Source organism: Furipterus horrens, unplaced genomic scaffold (genome assembly GCF_987537825.1).
Source record: "Furipterus horrens unplaced genomic scaffold, mFurHor1.1.pri manual_scaffold_3, whole genome shotgun sequence".
Taxonomy (NCBI): Eukaryota; Metazoa; Chordata; class Mammalia; order Chiroptera; family Furipteridae; genus Furipterus; species Furipterus horrens.
The window spans coordinates 154,856,861-154,874,170 of NW_028327173.1; the positions used below are offsets into that span (position 1 = coordinate 154,856,861).

General features: G+C 35.1%; 1 protein-coding gene and 2 pseudogenes across 1 annotated transcript in view; 2 read left to right on the forward strand and 1 right to left on the reverse strand.

Annotated features, from left to right (window-relative positions):
* Nucleotides 1-17,310, reverse strand: part of FAM227B (family with sequence similarity 227 member B) — a 194,036-nt gene that overhangs the window by 165,601 nt on the left and 11,125 nt on the right. Inside the window, exons 4-6 of the mRNA XM_090270582.1 lie at nt 10,861-10,896; nt 10,298-10,402; nt 7,844-7,942 (exon numbers count right to left, since the gene is read on the reverse strand). Of these exons, the coding sequence (XP_090126708.1) occupies nt 7,844-7,942; nt 10,298-10,402; nt 10,861-10,896 (240 nt within the window). The remainder of the gene's footprint in view (nt 1-7,843; nt 7,943-10,297; nt 10,403-10,860; nt 10,897-17,310) is intronic.
* LOC150016456 (ribosomal protein S6 kinase alpha-6 pseudogene) lies at nt 4,473-5,233 on the forward strand (annotated as a pseudogene).
* Nucleotides 5,236-6,217, forward strand: LOC150016457 (ribosomal protein S6 kinase alpha-6 pseudogene; annotated as a pseudogene).

A 17,310-nucleotide genomic window follows, 5' to 3' on the forward strand; every position in this document is an offset into this window, starting at 1 on the left:
TTATGATGACACAGTTATAGCCAGAACTAGTAAAATTGTGACATGATGCTCAACTGAAAACAAAGTAAGTATGTTATAAGAAGGAAGAGACCTACAGATAATAATGGCAATATTACAGTGATGTCCTAATGTAGCATCCCAGATTCTTGTTTTATTAAGCAATGAAGAGATGAATTAAGAATCCAGATCTATGAATTAAGCAATAAGGATGAATTAAAGAGTTCAAATTCATTTGCTTTGTCAATTGTAGAAGCACCCTGGCATTAATACATTATGGTAATAAACACCAAAAAATTTCAAAGTTATTGGTAATCTTCTATAAAATTGACAAATCAAATGGCTGGGATTTATAAATGCATAGATTCTTAGCCTAAAATGAAAGTAAGATATCACTTACATTAAGTCACTCTATTTTAGTAATTGTACTGGTGCTCAGAAAGATTAAGAGAATTATTTGAGGTTATGCAGTTAAGTAATTAAGAGCCAGACTAGAAACTGGGTCTCCTGACTTCCAGTATGATTCTCATACTTGTGTAATAAATTTATGGAAGGAGATTATAGCAAAAATAATAATGATAATATTAATGGCCATTCTTTTTTAAAATATGTTCTATTGATTATACTGTTACAGTTGTCCAAATTTCCCTTCCCTCTGCTCCCCTCCACTTGGTGGCCCCCCTCCCTACAGTTGTCCCCCACTTTTAGTCCATGTCCATTGGTTGTGCATATAGTTCTTCTCAACCTCTTTCTGTCTATTCCATTCCCTCCTACTATGCTTCTTAATTCCTGTACTATCTCCTTCCCTCTCCCCCTTCCCCCTCCCTGTTGACCTCCCCCCAGTAAATTCCCCATACCTATAGTTCTTTTTCCACTCTCATTGCCTATTTAGTTTGCCTTTGTTTCAATTCCCTAGCTTCTGTTGTTGATTCTTGTGATGCAGTTTTCATTTTAATGTTCATAGTTTTGATTCTCCTTTTCCTAAACCAGTCCCTTTAACATCTCATATAATAGTGGTTTGGATCTGATGAACTCCTTCAGTTTTATTTTGTCCTGGAAGCACTTTATCTGCCCTTCTATCCTGAATGACAATTTCGCTGGATAGAGTGTTCGTTGACTGTAGGTTTTGGATTTTCATTACTTTGAATATTTCTTGCCAGTCCCTTCTTGCCTGCAGGGTCTCCCTTGAGAAGTCAGCTGATAGTCTAATTGGGACCCCTTTATACATGATTCTTTTCTTCTCTCTTGCTGCTTTTAAGATTCTCTCTTTAAATTTTTGCCAATTTGATTATAATGTGTCTTGGAGTGGTTCTCCCTGGGTCCAGTTGTTTTGGAACTCTCTGTGCTTCCTGGACCTGTAAGTCTGTTTCCTTCCCCAAGTTTGGGAAGTTCTGCTTTATTACTTTTTCACATAATTTTTCAATTTCTAGTTCTTCTTCTTTGCCCTCTGGCAATCCTATAATCCATATGTTCGGTCTCTTATAGCTGTCTCAGAGGGTTCTGATCCTCTCCTCACTTTCCGTGCTTTCTGTTTCCTCTTTCTGCACTGGTTGACTGTTTGTTCCTTCCTTATGTTCTGGTTTGTTGATTTGATCTCTGGATTTTATTTCCCCACCACTTGTCTCGTATATGTTTTCGTTCTTTTCAGTATGAGTGGCTTTCAATCTTTTCTCGTCTTGTTCCAAATCTTTTGTTAATTCTGTAAGCCACCTAAAGACTATAGCTCTTAACTGAGCCTCTGAAAGGTCTCTTATTTGTTTGTCTGTCAGATTCTTCATCTGCTGCCTCATGAGCTCTCTCACCGGGATTTCTATAGTTGTCTGCCTCATTTTGACAGATTTGTGTTTTGCTTTGCTTCTTGGGCAGGCTATAGGGGGCAGAGCCTGTGTACTCATCACAACCCGGCAACCAGCGGTGATCCGCTATCTTTTTCATCGCACTGTGGCGCTTTGTTGTCACTACCCGGTGACTGTGGTGATCCGCAACCTTTTTCACGACGCTGTGGCGCTTTGTGTGGGGGCAGGGGTCCAAGATTGATTCCTGCCGTTATTCTCTGCTGGGAGACCAGGATCCGCCCTCCCGCCCTCTGAGCCTCACCGTCCGAGGCAATGCAGGGGCTGCCTTTCCCAGCATTGGGGTCACAAGCTGCCGGGGCTCGACTGCAGCCCGGATTGCTCTCCCTGCCGCTGTCCCTGGTGTGACCACAAACAGCATCGTCTCCTTTTGCTCTTCTTACCTGCCCAAAGGGTGCCGCTGGTTTATAACTTCGTATGTTGGGCTTCTGTGTAGTTTTATTTTCTGGAATTTCTAGTTATCTTTTGTTTTGAGGTAGTTGTATTCGTTTCTAGTTGTAGAGGGAGACCAAGTGTGTCAGTCTAAGCCTCCATCTTGGCCAGAAGTCCCTAGCCATTCTTGATCACTTATGTAACAGGCAGTGGTTCTAAGATATAGAGTTGTGGGAGAATTAAATGAGATTTTCTATATATAATTTACCAGTTAAAAAAGTTAGTATGTTTTCTTTAAAGATTTTATGTATTTACTTTTAGAGAGAGGGGACGGGAGGGAGAAAGAGAAGGAGAAAACATCAGTGCGAGAGTCTCACTCACCCCCAACTGGGGACCTGGCCTGCAACCAGGCATGTGCCCTGACTGGGAATCAAACTGGTCACCTCTGGGTTAGCAGGCTGGCACTCAGTCCACTGAGCCTCACCAGCCAGGGCACTTAGCATGTTTTATATACACAATCTACACTTAACATGTATGAAGAAACTTACCCAAACAAAAACTTCCAGAATATCTTTGAGGAATACAATTCAACCTTGTGTTCCCACCATATCTGCCTCCACAGAGGACAGAGTAGGAAAATGGTATGGTCACTTTTTTCTTTGGTAAATGTTATGGTATGCTTGGGAAGAAAATGTATCCTGTAGCTGTTTAGGGTATTCAGGTTACTGACATATTCATTAGATCAAGCTATTTAAGCATGTTAAATTATACTTGCATTCTGAGAACAAATCACACTGGTCAGAGAGTAACCTTTTAAAATATGCTGCTGAATTTGGTTTGCTAGCATTTTGTTGGAATTTTTGCATCAGTACTCATCAGAGGATAGATTTTTTGCCTATAGATTTTTTTTGCTTGTTTCTTGTAGTAACTTTGGCTTTGGAATCAGGGTATTGCAGGCTTCATAAAATTAGTTAGAAAATGTTTCCCCCTCTTCGATTTTTTGGAGAAGTTTGAGAACACTGTGTTCTCTCCAAAATAATAATAATAATGATGATGTATCCATTGAATACTCTCTATATACCTAATTCCATGTAAACAAACATCTTTATTACATTTTCTGATTTAACACCCCCAACAAATATAGGGTAGGTAATTTTTAAAAACTTTATGAATGACTTATAGAGGTGAATAACTATTCAATGCCATACACATCATTTACTGAATGTATAAACTTGCTTTTGGAAGCCAGATCTCTTAACTCTATTATCCTGAATCCCATATTACATTTTTATAGCATTTCGCAGTTTACTAGGTGTCTTCTTACTCATGTCACTTTTAGTACACAACCACCCTAGAAAAAAAGCCAGGTGTATGTTATTTTCTACTTTTTTTTTTTTTTTGGTTATTTTATTTTACTTTATTTTTTAGAAATGAGATAAGAGAAGTCAGAGAGTTTTTATGAATAGCCCAAAGTCACACTAACTACTGGGAAAACCAGATTTAAATTTTTGTTTTCTGAGTTCAATGAGTAATGCATGTTTTTCTATTAGCAAGCTACCACTCAATCACAGACAATAAAGAAAATTTTCTCTTATGTTAATCATATAACAATTACTGAAATAAGTTTTAGAGTCAGCATGCTATATTCTAGACCATGATTATATCTTTTTTCCATATTATATTATTGGTAATTAAATTATGTAAGTGACTCAGGGTTTTATTTTATTCATTATAAAATCAGTATTATTTATTTTTCACAAAATGAGACACAAAGTAGATAGACTTCATGTTTTGTGTTCATCTTAATATGTAGTACAGCTTAACACATAAGTTTACCTAATAAAACTGAAATATTCAAAGAATGGCTCTATTTATACAATATGCTGGTCAAAATATATGGATATCCCACCATACTTACTTGGTGGATTTAGGAACCTAAGAGGTCATGTAATGTATCTAGTTCACCAGCTCCAATATATATACTTTTAACAATAAACCCTCTTAGAAATAAATTCATAGATTAAATGCAATGAACAAAACAGATAAACTCTCCTGACTCTTTCACCCAGCATGCCCCCCTCCCCTCTGTTTCACTCTCTACCACATGGTCCTCCCCATCTATCTAGCCCCTCTTTCTGACACCCCCATCACCCCAGGTTGGGAAATCTCCATTGATATTTCAGGTGACTCTGCTGTGCTGCTACTGGTCAGGGTGTGGCGGGGGGTTGGGGAACAGTTCCAGGTGCCACACAGATGAAACATTTTAAAATGGTTGATGAACTAGTGGAAGAGGGAGCAGATTCTTGCCAAGATGAAGGAGTTGTTAAAGAAATTCCAATTACTTATCACTTTAAGGAAGGATATGGCAAAGCAGACCCTGCAGAGTTTGAGTTGCTTAAGGTTTTTGATGAGGGATCCTTTGGAAAGGATTTTTCTTGTTAGAAAGAAGACCAGCCCTAATGTTGGGCAGCTCTATGCAATTGAGGTGTTAAAAAAAGCTTCTTTAAAAGTTTGAGACAGAATTCAGACAAAGGTGGAGAGGGATATACTGGTGGAAGTAAATCATCCATTTATTTTCGAATTGCATTATGCTTTCAGACTGAAGGAAGTTGTGTTTAATATTGGATTTTCTCAAGGGAGAAATGTCTTCACAGAATTATTCAATGGTCCCATCTACAGAGGAAGACATGAAATTCTACATTGCAGAACTAGCCCTTGCTTTGGATCATCTGTGCTAATTAGGAGCTGTGTATAGAGATGTACAGCCAGAAAACATTTTGCTTGATGAAATAGGACATATGAAGTTAACAGATTTTGGGCTCAGCAAAGAATCAGTAGATCAAGAAAACAAGGCCTACTAATTTTGTGGTACAGAGGAGTACATGGCTCCTGAGGTAGTAATTAGGAGAGGTCATTCCTAGAGTGCTGATTGGTGACCATATGGTGTACTTATGTTTGAAACACTTACTGGTACACTGCCATTTCAAGGTAAAGACAGAAATGTGACCGTGAATATGAAGTATATGAATTGAAAGAAGATACAGGTGTTGGCTCCTACTCAGTTTACAAGCAATGCATACATGCAGTTACCAACATGGAATCTGTAGTGAAGATCATTGGTAAAAGTAAGGAAGATCCCTCAGAAGAAATCGAACTTTGGAAGTACTATCGACAACACCCAAACATTATCAGTTTAAATGATGTACACAATAGTAGATATGTTTATCTTGTTGTGGATTTGATGAAAGGAGGAGAGCTACTTGACTGCATTCTCAAACAAAAATATTTCTCAGAACAGGAAGCTAGTGATGTACAGTTTGCAATAACCAAGACAGTTGACTATATTCATTATCATGGAGTTATTCATTGTGATCATAAATCTAGTAATATTCTATACATGGATGAATCAGCCAATGTAGACTCCATTAAGATCTGTAATTTTGGGTTTGCAAAACAATATTAAGGAGAAAATGGACTTCTCTTAGTTCCACGCTACACTGCAAACTTCATAGCATGTGAGGTTCTTAATGCAACAGGGCTATGATGCTGTTTGTGCTTTTTGGAGTCTGGGAGTCCTTTTTCACACAATGTTGGCTGGCTATAATCCATTTGCTAATGGATACTGCTGCATATAGGCAATGGAGAGTTCTCTTTGAGTGGTGGAAACTAGAACAATATTTCAGATGGAACAAAGGATTTGCCTTTCCATATGCTACATATGGGCCCACGTCAGCGGTACACTACAAAACAAGTATTAAAACACTCATGGATAACCCACAGAGACCAGGTGTTCAAGGATCCACCAAGTAGAAATGATACTTCATATGTCATTAAGGGAGCAGCCGTGGTTGCCACATAATCAATCGACCTTGACTTACAAGATCTTCCAACCAGTCCTAGAGCCAGTTGCTGCCTCAAGCTTAGCAACAGAGCATAAAAAACTGGGCATCAGCTGGCTTGTGAGATTTCCAGTGTTCCTCAGCCAAATTGGATGAAGAGAAAATGAAATGCGTAGTTTTTGCCTAATCTTGCATCAAAGGCATCGTTTTCTGTTATATTCTATTTAAGCTTCCTTATTAAGTGGGAGTGAGATTAAAAGATAAACATATACAGGTCCACATATTCATAATATGCTGTTTTGCAGTAATGTCCAAGATTTATTTAAGTACATAATTGGTGTTCACAGGACTTAACGACTTCTCTGCACACTCAGTTCTAAAGTTTCCTTTAAATGAAGTTAGTTTAATAGTTAAAAAAAAAAAACAGATAAATGAAGAACTGTTCTGGTTAAATCATGGAAAATTTGCTTCAATTTGATCTGGATCCCCAATTGCCCCCCCAGAATACCAGCAGTATGCTGATTCAGCTGAATCATATATTGCTCCTTAAAACATGTCAAAAATCATAAATTATAATGACAATGTTATCAAATTCTAATATTTAAAAATTATTACACTTTAATTTCAGAATAAAGATAAAATTAAAAATCTAATTCCTTGTTATCTAAGAATAATCTTATAAAAGCAGTGGGATGTTAATATTTTTGCATCAAATCTGTATTTTGTTCAGAATAATAAAATTCTATTATGGCCTGACAAAATAGTTTCTAGGAACTTTGCTATACTGTTTCTTTAAAAATTTGTGATATATAATTCTAAAAGATTTAGTGGGAAAGTAAGAAGTGTTCTCTATGATATCACGGCAACACATAAATTCAGGATCTAGATCTAGAGAAATAAATTTAAGATAATGAAACTCCTGATTTCACAAATTTCCCTAAGTAATTACCTTTGTAGAATTAATGTTACTTCCTATGCCTCATTCACAGCCTAACAATATCAGAAGTACTCTTACCTAGAAATTACATTAAAATTAAAGCACTGACTGAATAGTTTGTAATGTAAAATTAGTGACACCAACTTCTTCATGGTATGAAATTTCTGTGAGGATTCATAAGCAGTTTTCTGTGGGTAATTTGAGCTGGGGAAAGATGGAGTTGAGTCCATTTGCAGGCTTCCTTGATGGGGTGATACACCTTCTTAATGCTTAGACTATGACCCCCCGGGATGCTCTATTTTCCATTCTTCCAGATCCAGAGGCTACCCAGCAGTCATTTTTATTCACTACTTTTTTTCTAATGTAAGATTAATGTGCTGGTTATTTCAATTCTCTTATTGTTTCTCAGATAGCCGAATCTTTCTCTTTTTAATCCCAGAGTCTTCACCTTTCTGAATCAAATGAGGGCCATCTCTTCATCTGTAGATTGTTTTCCAAATGAAAATCTCCTTTAATGTCACCATTTTGCAGTGGGGTTTGTGTTTAGTGCTTATCAACACATTATAGTATTGAAGAAAGTTACAACTTTATCATTCACTACAATGTTTGATTTCACTAATCTTTTCCTGATTAAATAAAGACCCAAGTTCTTTGAAATCCATATTAAAGTCTTAATTCTCTGAAAGGACTCTAGATTTCAAATAGGATTTCTAACGTGTGGAATACTAAAAAACAAGCTATGTGAAAGGATCCAGAGAAACATTTTTTGTACCAGTGCTACCTCTACTGAAAAATAAATTACCTGCAAATCAACCTAAAAAAGAAGTTTAAAAAAATCACTATACCTTAAATTTATAGAGAAACCACCACCAAAAGGAATCATGCAGAAGAGCAAGAGAAGCTTCTGAGAGAAAATAAGCCCTCCAGATTTTAAGAACTTTTTCCTATGGGAAAAAAAAAAGACAAATGGGGATCAAATTAAAACACAGTGTAAAACATGTTAACATAAATAGGCTTTCATTCAAGAATTTAATCTATGACTGTATGTGCAGGAGTGTGTTTGGATGGGGTTAGGAAAATTCAGTCATTTCAATGGATTTCCACACCTTCAAGCATGTAACAGTAGCTTTTTAATCTTCTCTTTCTAAATTTTAGATCCATAATTTCAGTCCTTTTAAGTTATTGTAGGCATTTCTTTTTTATATAAAATTTATTGCAGTGATATTGGTTAATAAGATTATGTAGGTTTCAAGTGTTGATTCTATATTGCATTGTGCGTCCATCACCCATAGTCAAATTATCTTCTGTCACCATATATTTGGCTCCCTTTACCCTTCACTACCCCCTCCACCTGCCTTCCCTCTGGTAACCACCATACTATTGTCTGTGTCTATGAGTTTCAGGTTTATACCCCATGTATGAGTGAAATCATATGGTTCCTAGCTTTTTCTGACTTATTTTGCTTAGCATAATATTCTCAAGGTCCATTAATGTTATCATAATGGAAGTACTTCACTTTTCTTATAGCTAAGCAGTATTCCATAGTATATATGTACCACATCTTCTTTATCCAGTCATCTGTGGCAGGACATTTTGGTTGTTTTCAGGTCCTGGCCACCATGAATAATGCTGCAATGAATATGGGGAGCATGTATCTTTGCAAATAAATGTTTTCAGGTTTTTCAAGTAGATAACCAGAAGAGAGATTGTTGGGTCATATGGTAATTCTATTCTTAACTTTTTGAGGAACTGCCATACTGTTTTCTGTAGTGGTTGTACCAGTTTACATTCCCACCAGCAGTAAATGAGGGTGCTTTTTTCTCTGCAACCTCTCCAACACTTGTTATTACTTATCCTGTTGTTAATAGCCATTATAGTGTGAGGTGGTATCTCATTGTAATTTTGATTTGCATTTTTCTAATAGCTAGCAAAGTTGACCATCTTCTCATATATCTGTTGGCTGTTTATGTGTCTTCTTGGGAGAAGTATTCATTCAAATGCTCTGCCCATAGTTTAATTGGATTGTTTGTTTGGTGTTGAGTTGTATGATTTCTTTATATATCTTGGATTTTAACCCAACAATTGTATTACTTTCTTTTAATAATACTAAAATCTTTTCCCTGAGGTAATTTGGAAAATATAGTTAGTGGAAGGAATAAATATCTCCAGGCATAACTACAATTAGCATCCATGTATTTTCTCTGACAAAAAAAAAGGGGGGGGGGTCAGGTGGTTGGATTAAGAGGACAGACTAAGCCTTCCTTCTCATAAAAATCCCATAAAATATATAAGAGAATTAAAAAACATTTGCATTAGCATGGAAAATAAGAGAGAATGTCATTACTGAATCATTCTAAGGGGAGTTATAAATTGAGGTGTCCTGTGGTTTTCTAACTGAGGGGCAAACAGAAGATCCAAATAGGTCAATCACACTCTACTTCTAGGAACAATGGATCTTGAAGATGCAACATTGAAGATATGTATTCTCCTTCATCTTGAAGAGAGTATAAAAAGGGCAGGAAATAATGGCTAGAACAGATACATCCAGGTTTAAGGGATGATAATGCTCCTCCTGATGAACTACAGATGACTGCCTATAGTAAAAAAGAAAAAACAGGGATTCTGTGTTGAGAAATAAAGAGCCACCTTAAGCTTGGGGATGAGGTATGGGGAAGAGGGCCTACTAGGGGCCAACTCAGTCTCAGAGAACTGTCTGAAAAAAAATCTGCCTGGGGGTACAAAAAGCATTGTTTAAGTCTCCAGGAAATAGAAACATTATTAGGTAACTATCGAAAGTTTAAGTGGGTGGGAAATCAATGCTAGTAACCACCCACCCTCAACCTACTAGATCAATGGCCAATGATCTAGTTATCTTCCTATGCCTTCAGTTTTTCATCCATTTGTTACCTTGTAGAGATACTACTCGAAAATTCCCTAGACACTTGGAGGCTCCACAGGTGGGGTTATGGAGAAGAGCTCTCATAGTTATTTTGGTGTCAAAATGAGCAGGCTAAAATATCCTGAGCTGATAAGAGCAGGAAGAGTGAGGGGAAAATACCTGCTACAGTCACATGCCAAGCCAATGCAACCTCAGACTCCTAGGCAGAAACACAGTCTAATAATTCACTTCTGGTGATCAGGGCGTAAAACATCACTGGTCTTTCCTGCCAGACTTAATATCCAAAGGAGTATATCTTGCTTGAACACCTAATTTGTCAAATATTTAAATAAAGGTCTGGTTCATTAAATCACACTCTCAAAATTTATCATACAATAAAAATAAAATAGTATTTACATACATCAAGGTTTTGGGCTTTTAAAATAAAATGAAAAATATGTCCAGCATCCAAATGTCTGGGTAGTTGAGTAAGCTCATTTGTTTTGAATCCTGGGAAGTTGCAACCCTAGAAAGAGGAGATTTCACATAATAGTAATTACTTCACTCTTTGCAGTTTAGTAATCTCATATGACTACAGAAGACAGATAAATATTTAGCTATCATTAGTTAATTGTTTTACTTTTTATGAAAACAAATGAAAAGCATTTATCCCACCTAAGGAAAATCTTCATATTATCTGCTTCTCTGAAATTAAAAGCCCTAGCATATTCATATGACAAGTCCAAAAGCAAAACAAAATTATATATCAGAACTCATCTGATAGAACTCCAATGATCAAGAATTTTAGATAAGCTACACATAAGAAAATAGACTAAGCAGAAAAAGAGAGCTTCTATACCTGTTCCCAACTCTCTCCTAGGGTCACTAGCTCTATTTATAGTTACATCTATGTTATTATAAACATTCTTTTACTTCCACATAATACTTTGATACATAATCTTATAAAACAGAAAATTTAAATACCTCTATATTCTTCTTTGTCTCCATTTCATCAGAAAGCTGGAAAACATTTAAAATAAAATCTTTAAAATTCTAAATTAAAGAATTTTTATATTTGGTAAATTTGCTCAGTTAACATGTGTGTATTTGTGTGCGTGTTTCCTACTGAAGCCTAGATTGCTGTTGCTGTTAGACGCTAGGAATACGAAGGGGGCCCTTGCCCTCAAGCTAGTCATAGTTCAAGAGAGGAATAATATACATATACAAACAGAACACAAAGAGATAAGGGTGGTAACAGAAATGCAAACAAACTACTTACTGCAGCTTGAATTTTCTAGAAAACAGACTCTGTGGTGGAGCTAGTGTTCAGAATGCTTATTGGGAGTGCCTTTGGGATCAGTATCTATGGAAGGAAAGGGGAGAAGCAAGACTGGGAAGATGGAGAAGTCAGCTATGATGCAAATCTAACGTTAGCCTCAACTGACCCTAAGAAAAGCTCTAAAGCTGAAAGGACACATCATTGTTGTCCTGCATTGGGTTGAAACAGCCAATCCTTTATGCCTTCAACTCGATTAGTCATTGGATGTGGGTGGTTCCTGGAGGGCAGGTTTTTGGGAGTCCTGCACAGGGGAGGCAGTCCCAAACAGGCCTTTAGCGTGTATCCTAACAGCACTCCTCTCAGCAGCTAGAGCAACAGGTCCTTCCTCGAAGGGGAATCTATGTGGCACATCTCCATGTTTGCCTTACCCCTTTACACAGAAAATAACTAGCCTTCCATGTATATTATTTTTTGATTATCTAGACATGTTGATATATTGTGTACTAATTTCCATATCCTTACTTCCTCTAGACAAATGTTATTGTACGCACATTACACAATATATATTATTATAGAGGAGATGATGTAGGAAATAAATTGGAAAGGATAGTAACAGATTGCTAACAGAAAGAGAATCACATTTTTGGCATTTTAAAAAGTGTGCAAAGGAGTAAAAAAGAAAAACTATTTAGGGGAAGTGAGATCAATTATGATAGAAAGAAGGCTGTGTACTTGAGAGCTTCAGATCTAATTGGTCAATAAAAATGGGATCTAATTTAGAAAAATGTTAATGTTAATCTCAAAGTCCTGACTTTATTCTGCAGGAGGCAAAAAAACAAAAACAAAAAACAAACCACTGGAACTTTTTAAGGAGCAGAGTAATAATAAAATAAAACTATTTTTTGGTCATACTATGTGGCAAAGATACCACAAAAATAAGTATATAGATGTTAAAATCCTGATTAAAAAATTCAATAAAACATATTTAACAGTGAAGATATTTATTAAAACTTTTTTTAGTATAATTCATCTGAAGGTCATTTCAATAGATTCTGAAAAGCCATATGATAAAATTCAACAGTCAGAAATTTTATAATTAAAAATATATAGAAATTATTTAAAAATGGGACAACTGTAATAGAAAAACAATAAAAAAATTTTTAGGAAAAAAAAGAAATGATAATGAATACTATAACTACCAGTACCCCCATGTCCCTTATAACCTATAATGGATTACTCCTGACATTTTAGTATTGCTTAAGTCGACTTTAAAGAGAATATACAAACGTTATATATAATTATGTATAATAAAAGTTCAGATCTGCTTTTACAATGATTTCTAATCCTATTCATGTATTCCTACTTCTTGAGACATTCATTATTATTTGTTTTGTTTGTATCCCTTCTATTTCATTAAAATACTTTTTTTTTTTTTTTTTTTAATGTCCATTTACGAGGTTTGGTTTTATTTAAAAAGTGTATAAACATGCATTTTTCTTCTTTTCAATTTTTTCTTTTTTGTCAATTTACTCATTCAAAATGGGTCAAACATATTTTAGTTGGTAGCCAATTTCTGAGTGAATTTAATGAGTATTCATTAAAATACTTTTACACATATATGTACATATATAAAAAATATAGACATTTTTATGTGTTTTTAAAATTTAAAGAAATGATATCAACTGCACATTTTTTTTTGTATCTTGTTTTTTTCTCCACTCACAATTATGTTTTGACAATATACCAAAGTTGGTATATTTACTTGTATGGCACCTGGTAATTTCCACACAGCTTTTCTAGCAAATTACCTATTCCCTTCTGCAAAATAAATATATCAATAAAAGTTCACAGGCAACTTTTACCAAACATACAAAGAACAAGTGATATCCCAATATTCTACAAACTAATTATAGAATGGAAGGAGATAAAAAGTTGAGGCTAGTATAACTTTGATAACAAAGCTGAAAAAGATAATCGCATCTTATAAAACAGATTTGAAAAGTATATCCTAAGAATGTAAGAACGATTCAACTTCTAAAAAGCTATTAATGTAATCTGCCACATTCACAGATTAAAGGCTGAAAGTAGCTTTGCTATTATCACAGTGAGTTATTTTCCTCTCTCTTTCAAACCATGGAGATTTTTTCAAGTTTTTGAGCAAAGTGATACCTTTCTGTATCTAATCCATAGGCATAGCTCAGAGATATTTTGAATTCAGTTCAAGACAACCACAGTAAAATAATAATTACAATAAAGTTAGTCACACAAATGTTTTGGTTCCCAGTGCATATAAAGTTATGTTTACATCCTATTGTAGTCTATTAAGTATGCAATAGCATTATGTCAAAAAAAAAAGTACATACTTTAATTAAAAATACTTCATTGCTAAAAATGCTATCCATCATCTGAGCCTTCCATGAGTCATAATTTTTACTGGTGGAAGGTTCTTGTCTCAATGTTGATGGTGACTGACTGATCAGGGTGGCCATTGCTGAAGGTGGGCATGGAGACATCAATGAGGTTTTCAGCATGGATCCATTCTTCCTTTTCATGAATGATTTCTCTGTAGCATGTGATGCTGTTTGATATCATTTTTACCCACAGTAGAATAGAAGTCAGCACTCTCAAATCCTGTTGCTGCTTTATCAACTAAGTTTATGTACGATTCTGAATTTTTTGTTGTCATTTCAATAATCTTCAGGGAAATAGATTCCATCTCAAAAAACTACTTTCTTTGCTCATCCATAAGAATCAACTCTTCACTCATTAAATTTTATCATGAGATTGTAGCAATTCAGTCACATATTCAGACTCTATTCCTAATTCTAGTTCTCTTGCTATTTTTACCACATCTGCAGTTACTCCTTCAATTGAAGTTTTGAACTCCTCAAAGTCATCCATGAGGGTTGGAACCAACTTCTCCCAATCTCCTATAATGTTCATATTTTGACCTCTTCCCATGAATCACGAATGTTCTTAATGGCATCTAGACTAGTGAGTTCTTTCCAGAAGGTCTTACATTTACTATATCCAGATCCATGAGAGAAAAATAGTCTATGGCAGCTATGACCTTGCAAAATGCATTTCTTAAATAATAAAACTTGAAAGTCAAAATTACTCTTTGATCCATAAGCTGCAGAATTGATGTTGTTAGTGGGCATGAGAACATTAGCTTTGTACATCCATCAGAGCTCTTGAGTGACCACGTACACTGTCAATGAGCAGCAATATTTTGAAAGGAATATTTTTCTGAGTGGTAAGTTTCAACAGTGGGCTTAAAATATTCATTAGTCATGTTGTAGCCGTGATGTGCTGTCACCTAGGCTTTGTTGTTCCATTTACGAACCACAGGTAGAGTAGATTTAGCATAATTCTTAAAGGCTCTAGGATTTTCACAACAGTAAATGAGCAAATTGAAGTCACCACCTGCATTAGCCCCTAATGGGAAGGTCAGCCTGTCTTAGCTACATCTTCTAGATAACTTGCTGCAGCTTCTACACCAGCACTTGCTGCTTCACCTTGCACTTTTATGTTATTGAGATAACCTTTTTCTTTAAATTTCATGAACCAACCTCTGCTCGCTTCAGACTTTTCTTCTGCAGCTTCCTCCCCTCTCTCAGGCCTCACAGAACTGAAGGGAGGTGAGGCCTTGCTCTGTATCAGGCTTTGATTTAAGGGAACATTATGGCTGGTCTGATCTTCTATCCACACCACTAAAACCTTCTCCAGATCAGCACAAGGCTGTTTTGCTTTCTTATCATTTGTATGTTCACTGGAGTAGCATTTTAAATTTTCTTCAAGAGCATTTCCTTTGCATTCACAACTTGGCTAACTGTTGCAAGAGACCTAGCTTTCGGCCTACCTCAGCTTTCGACATGCTTTCTTCATTAAGCTTCATTATTTCTAGCTTTTGATTTAAAGTGAAAGACATGCATCTCTTTCTTTCACTTAAACACATAGAGGCCATTGTAGGGTTATTAACTGGCCTAATTTCAATATTGTCATATCTTGGGACATAGGGAGGCCTGAGAAGAGGGAGAGAGGAATGGCCTGTTGGTAGAGCAGTTAGAAAACACACAACATTTATATCAATTAATTTTGCTTTTATAAGGGCTGGTTTGTGAAGCCCCAAAACAATTACAATAGTAACGTTAAAGATCATTAATCACAGATGACCATAACAAATATGACAGTAGTGGAAAAGTTTGAAATATTGTAACAATTACTAAAATGTGACACAGACACATGAAGTGAGCAAATGCTGTTGGAAAAAAATGGCACCAATAGACTTGGTTGATGCAGGGTTACCACAAACCTTCAGTTTGTGAGAAACACAATATAACATGACGCAAAGGTAGGTTTACAGTTCTTTGTATCAAAAATAACACAATAATTAATAAATAAGAACATGAATAAACTCTGTTTTGTGTACTTACAACTGTAAACCTACTTCTTTGCCCCACTCTGTATTTACAAAGCACAATAGAGGAAAGTGCAGTAAAGCGAGGTATGTCTGTATATCTAATCTAAATGTACATCCACATCTACATATTGTTAATAAAGTAGGAATAAAAATAAGTTTCATTAAATTGAAAAAAGATAGCTATCTAAAACTTTAAAAATTATACTTAATAGCAAAGTACTAGAATTCTTTCTGCCTCAGAGACAAGATGAGAAACCACTAACAATGTTGAATAATATCCATATACCAGTATAATTTCCTACATGGCAACAATAACCCATTTAACATAATGGAAAAACAATATCATTGACATTAGTAATAAAAATTTACCCAGGAGTAAATTTAACAGGGAATATGTAGAACCTCTATGAAGAAAATCACAAAGATTTACTGATGAAGTTAAAATAAGATCCTTATGCTTTACTCCCTTACACACACACACACACACACACACACACAAAAAAAAAACAAAAAAAAACACTGTATGGATTAAAAGATTAAATACACAAAAAAGATGTAGGAAGAATACAAGAGAACACAGGTAAATAGAGGTATGACCTTGTGATGAAGAAAGCCTTCTTAAATATTACGGCACTAAAGGCAGAAAATTTCAATAGAAAATTATAGATCCATGAAAATATAAAATTCTATATAGCAAAAATACCTTTTGATTAAAAGGCAATAAAGAAAGTGCTATAAATGTATAATATATATTACTGAGAAGGGTTAATAATTTTAAAGTATAAAGAACTCTTAGAAATAAAAATAACAACTAAAAATGGCAAAAGTTCATAAATAGAAAACTCAAAATAATAGAAACACAAAAACTAATGAAAACATAAAAATGAACATTATTAGTAAAATGTATTAAATTGATAACATTTATGCCTGTCAACTCTGAAAACATTTGAATATACAATATTAAATGTTAGCAAGGGAATGGGTAAGAGATCAATCACAAACTCTGTTGTTACAAATACAAATTGGTGTTACTTTTCTAGAGAACAGTGTGTCAATATGTGTCAAAAAACTTAGATTTTCAAATTTATTTTCCCATATAGCTCCACTTCTAGAAATTTATCTTAAGAAAATACTCATAGATAAGCAGAGTCTTTAGCTCTAAATATATTCACACCAGCTTCGTAAATAATAATGAATAATGAACAGTAACCTGAGAATCCAATTAAAGGGTTATTACATTAGTTTAATTTTAAAATGGTGTAGAAAAATGTATTGATAAAAATATCATAATACATTTAATTATAAATATATAATTTCTGAATTATCTAAATTTTTATTTTTATTTTTATTTTAATAATTTATTTTTTAATTTTTTTCATTACCATTTATCCCCCTCATACCCTCTTCCAACTCCACCACCCCTCTGCCCCCACAATCACCACACTGTTGTCACACGCTATGAGTCCTTTTAGTTCTGTGCTCAATCCCTCCACCCCCAAACCCCACCCCCAGAGCTGTCAGCCTGCTCTTTATCTATGAATCTATTTCTATTTTGCTTGTTACTTCGGTTTGTTCATTTGATTCCACATAAAGGTGAAATCATATGGCACTTCTCTTTCTCTGACTGGCTTATTTCACTTAGCATAATGTTCTCTAGAGCCATCCATGCTGTCACACATGGCAAGATTTCCTTTTTTATGGCCTAGTAGTATTCCATGTGTAAATGTACTAT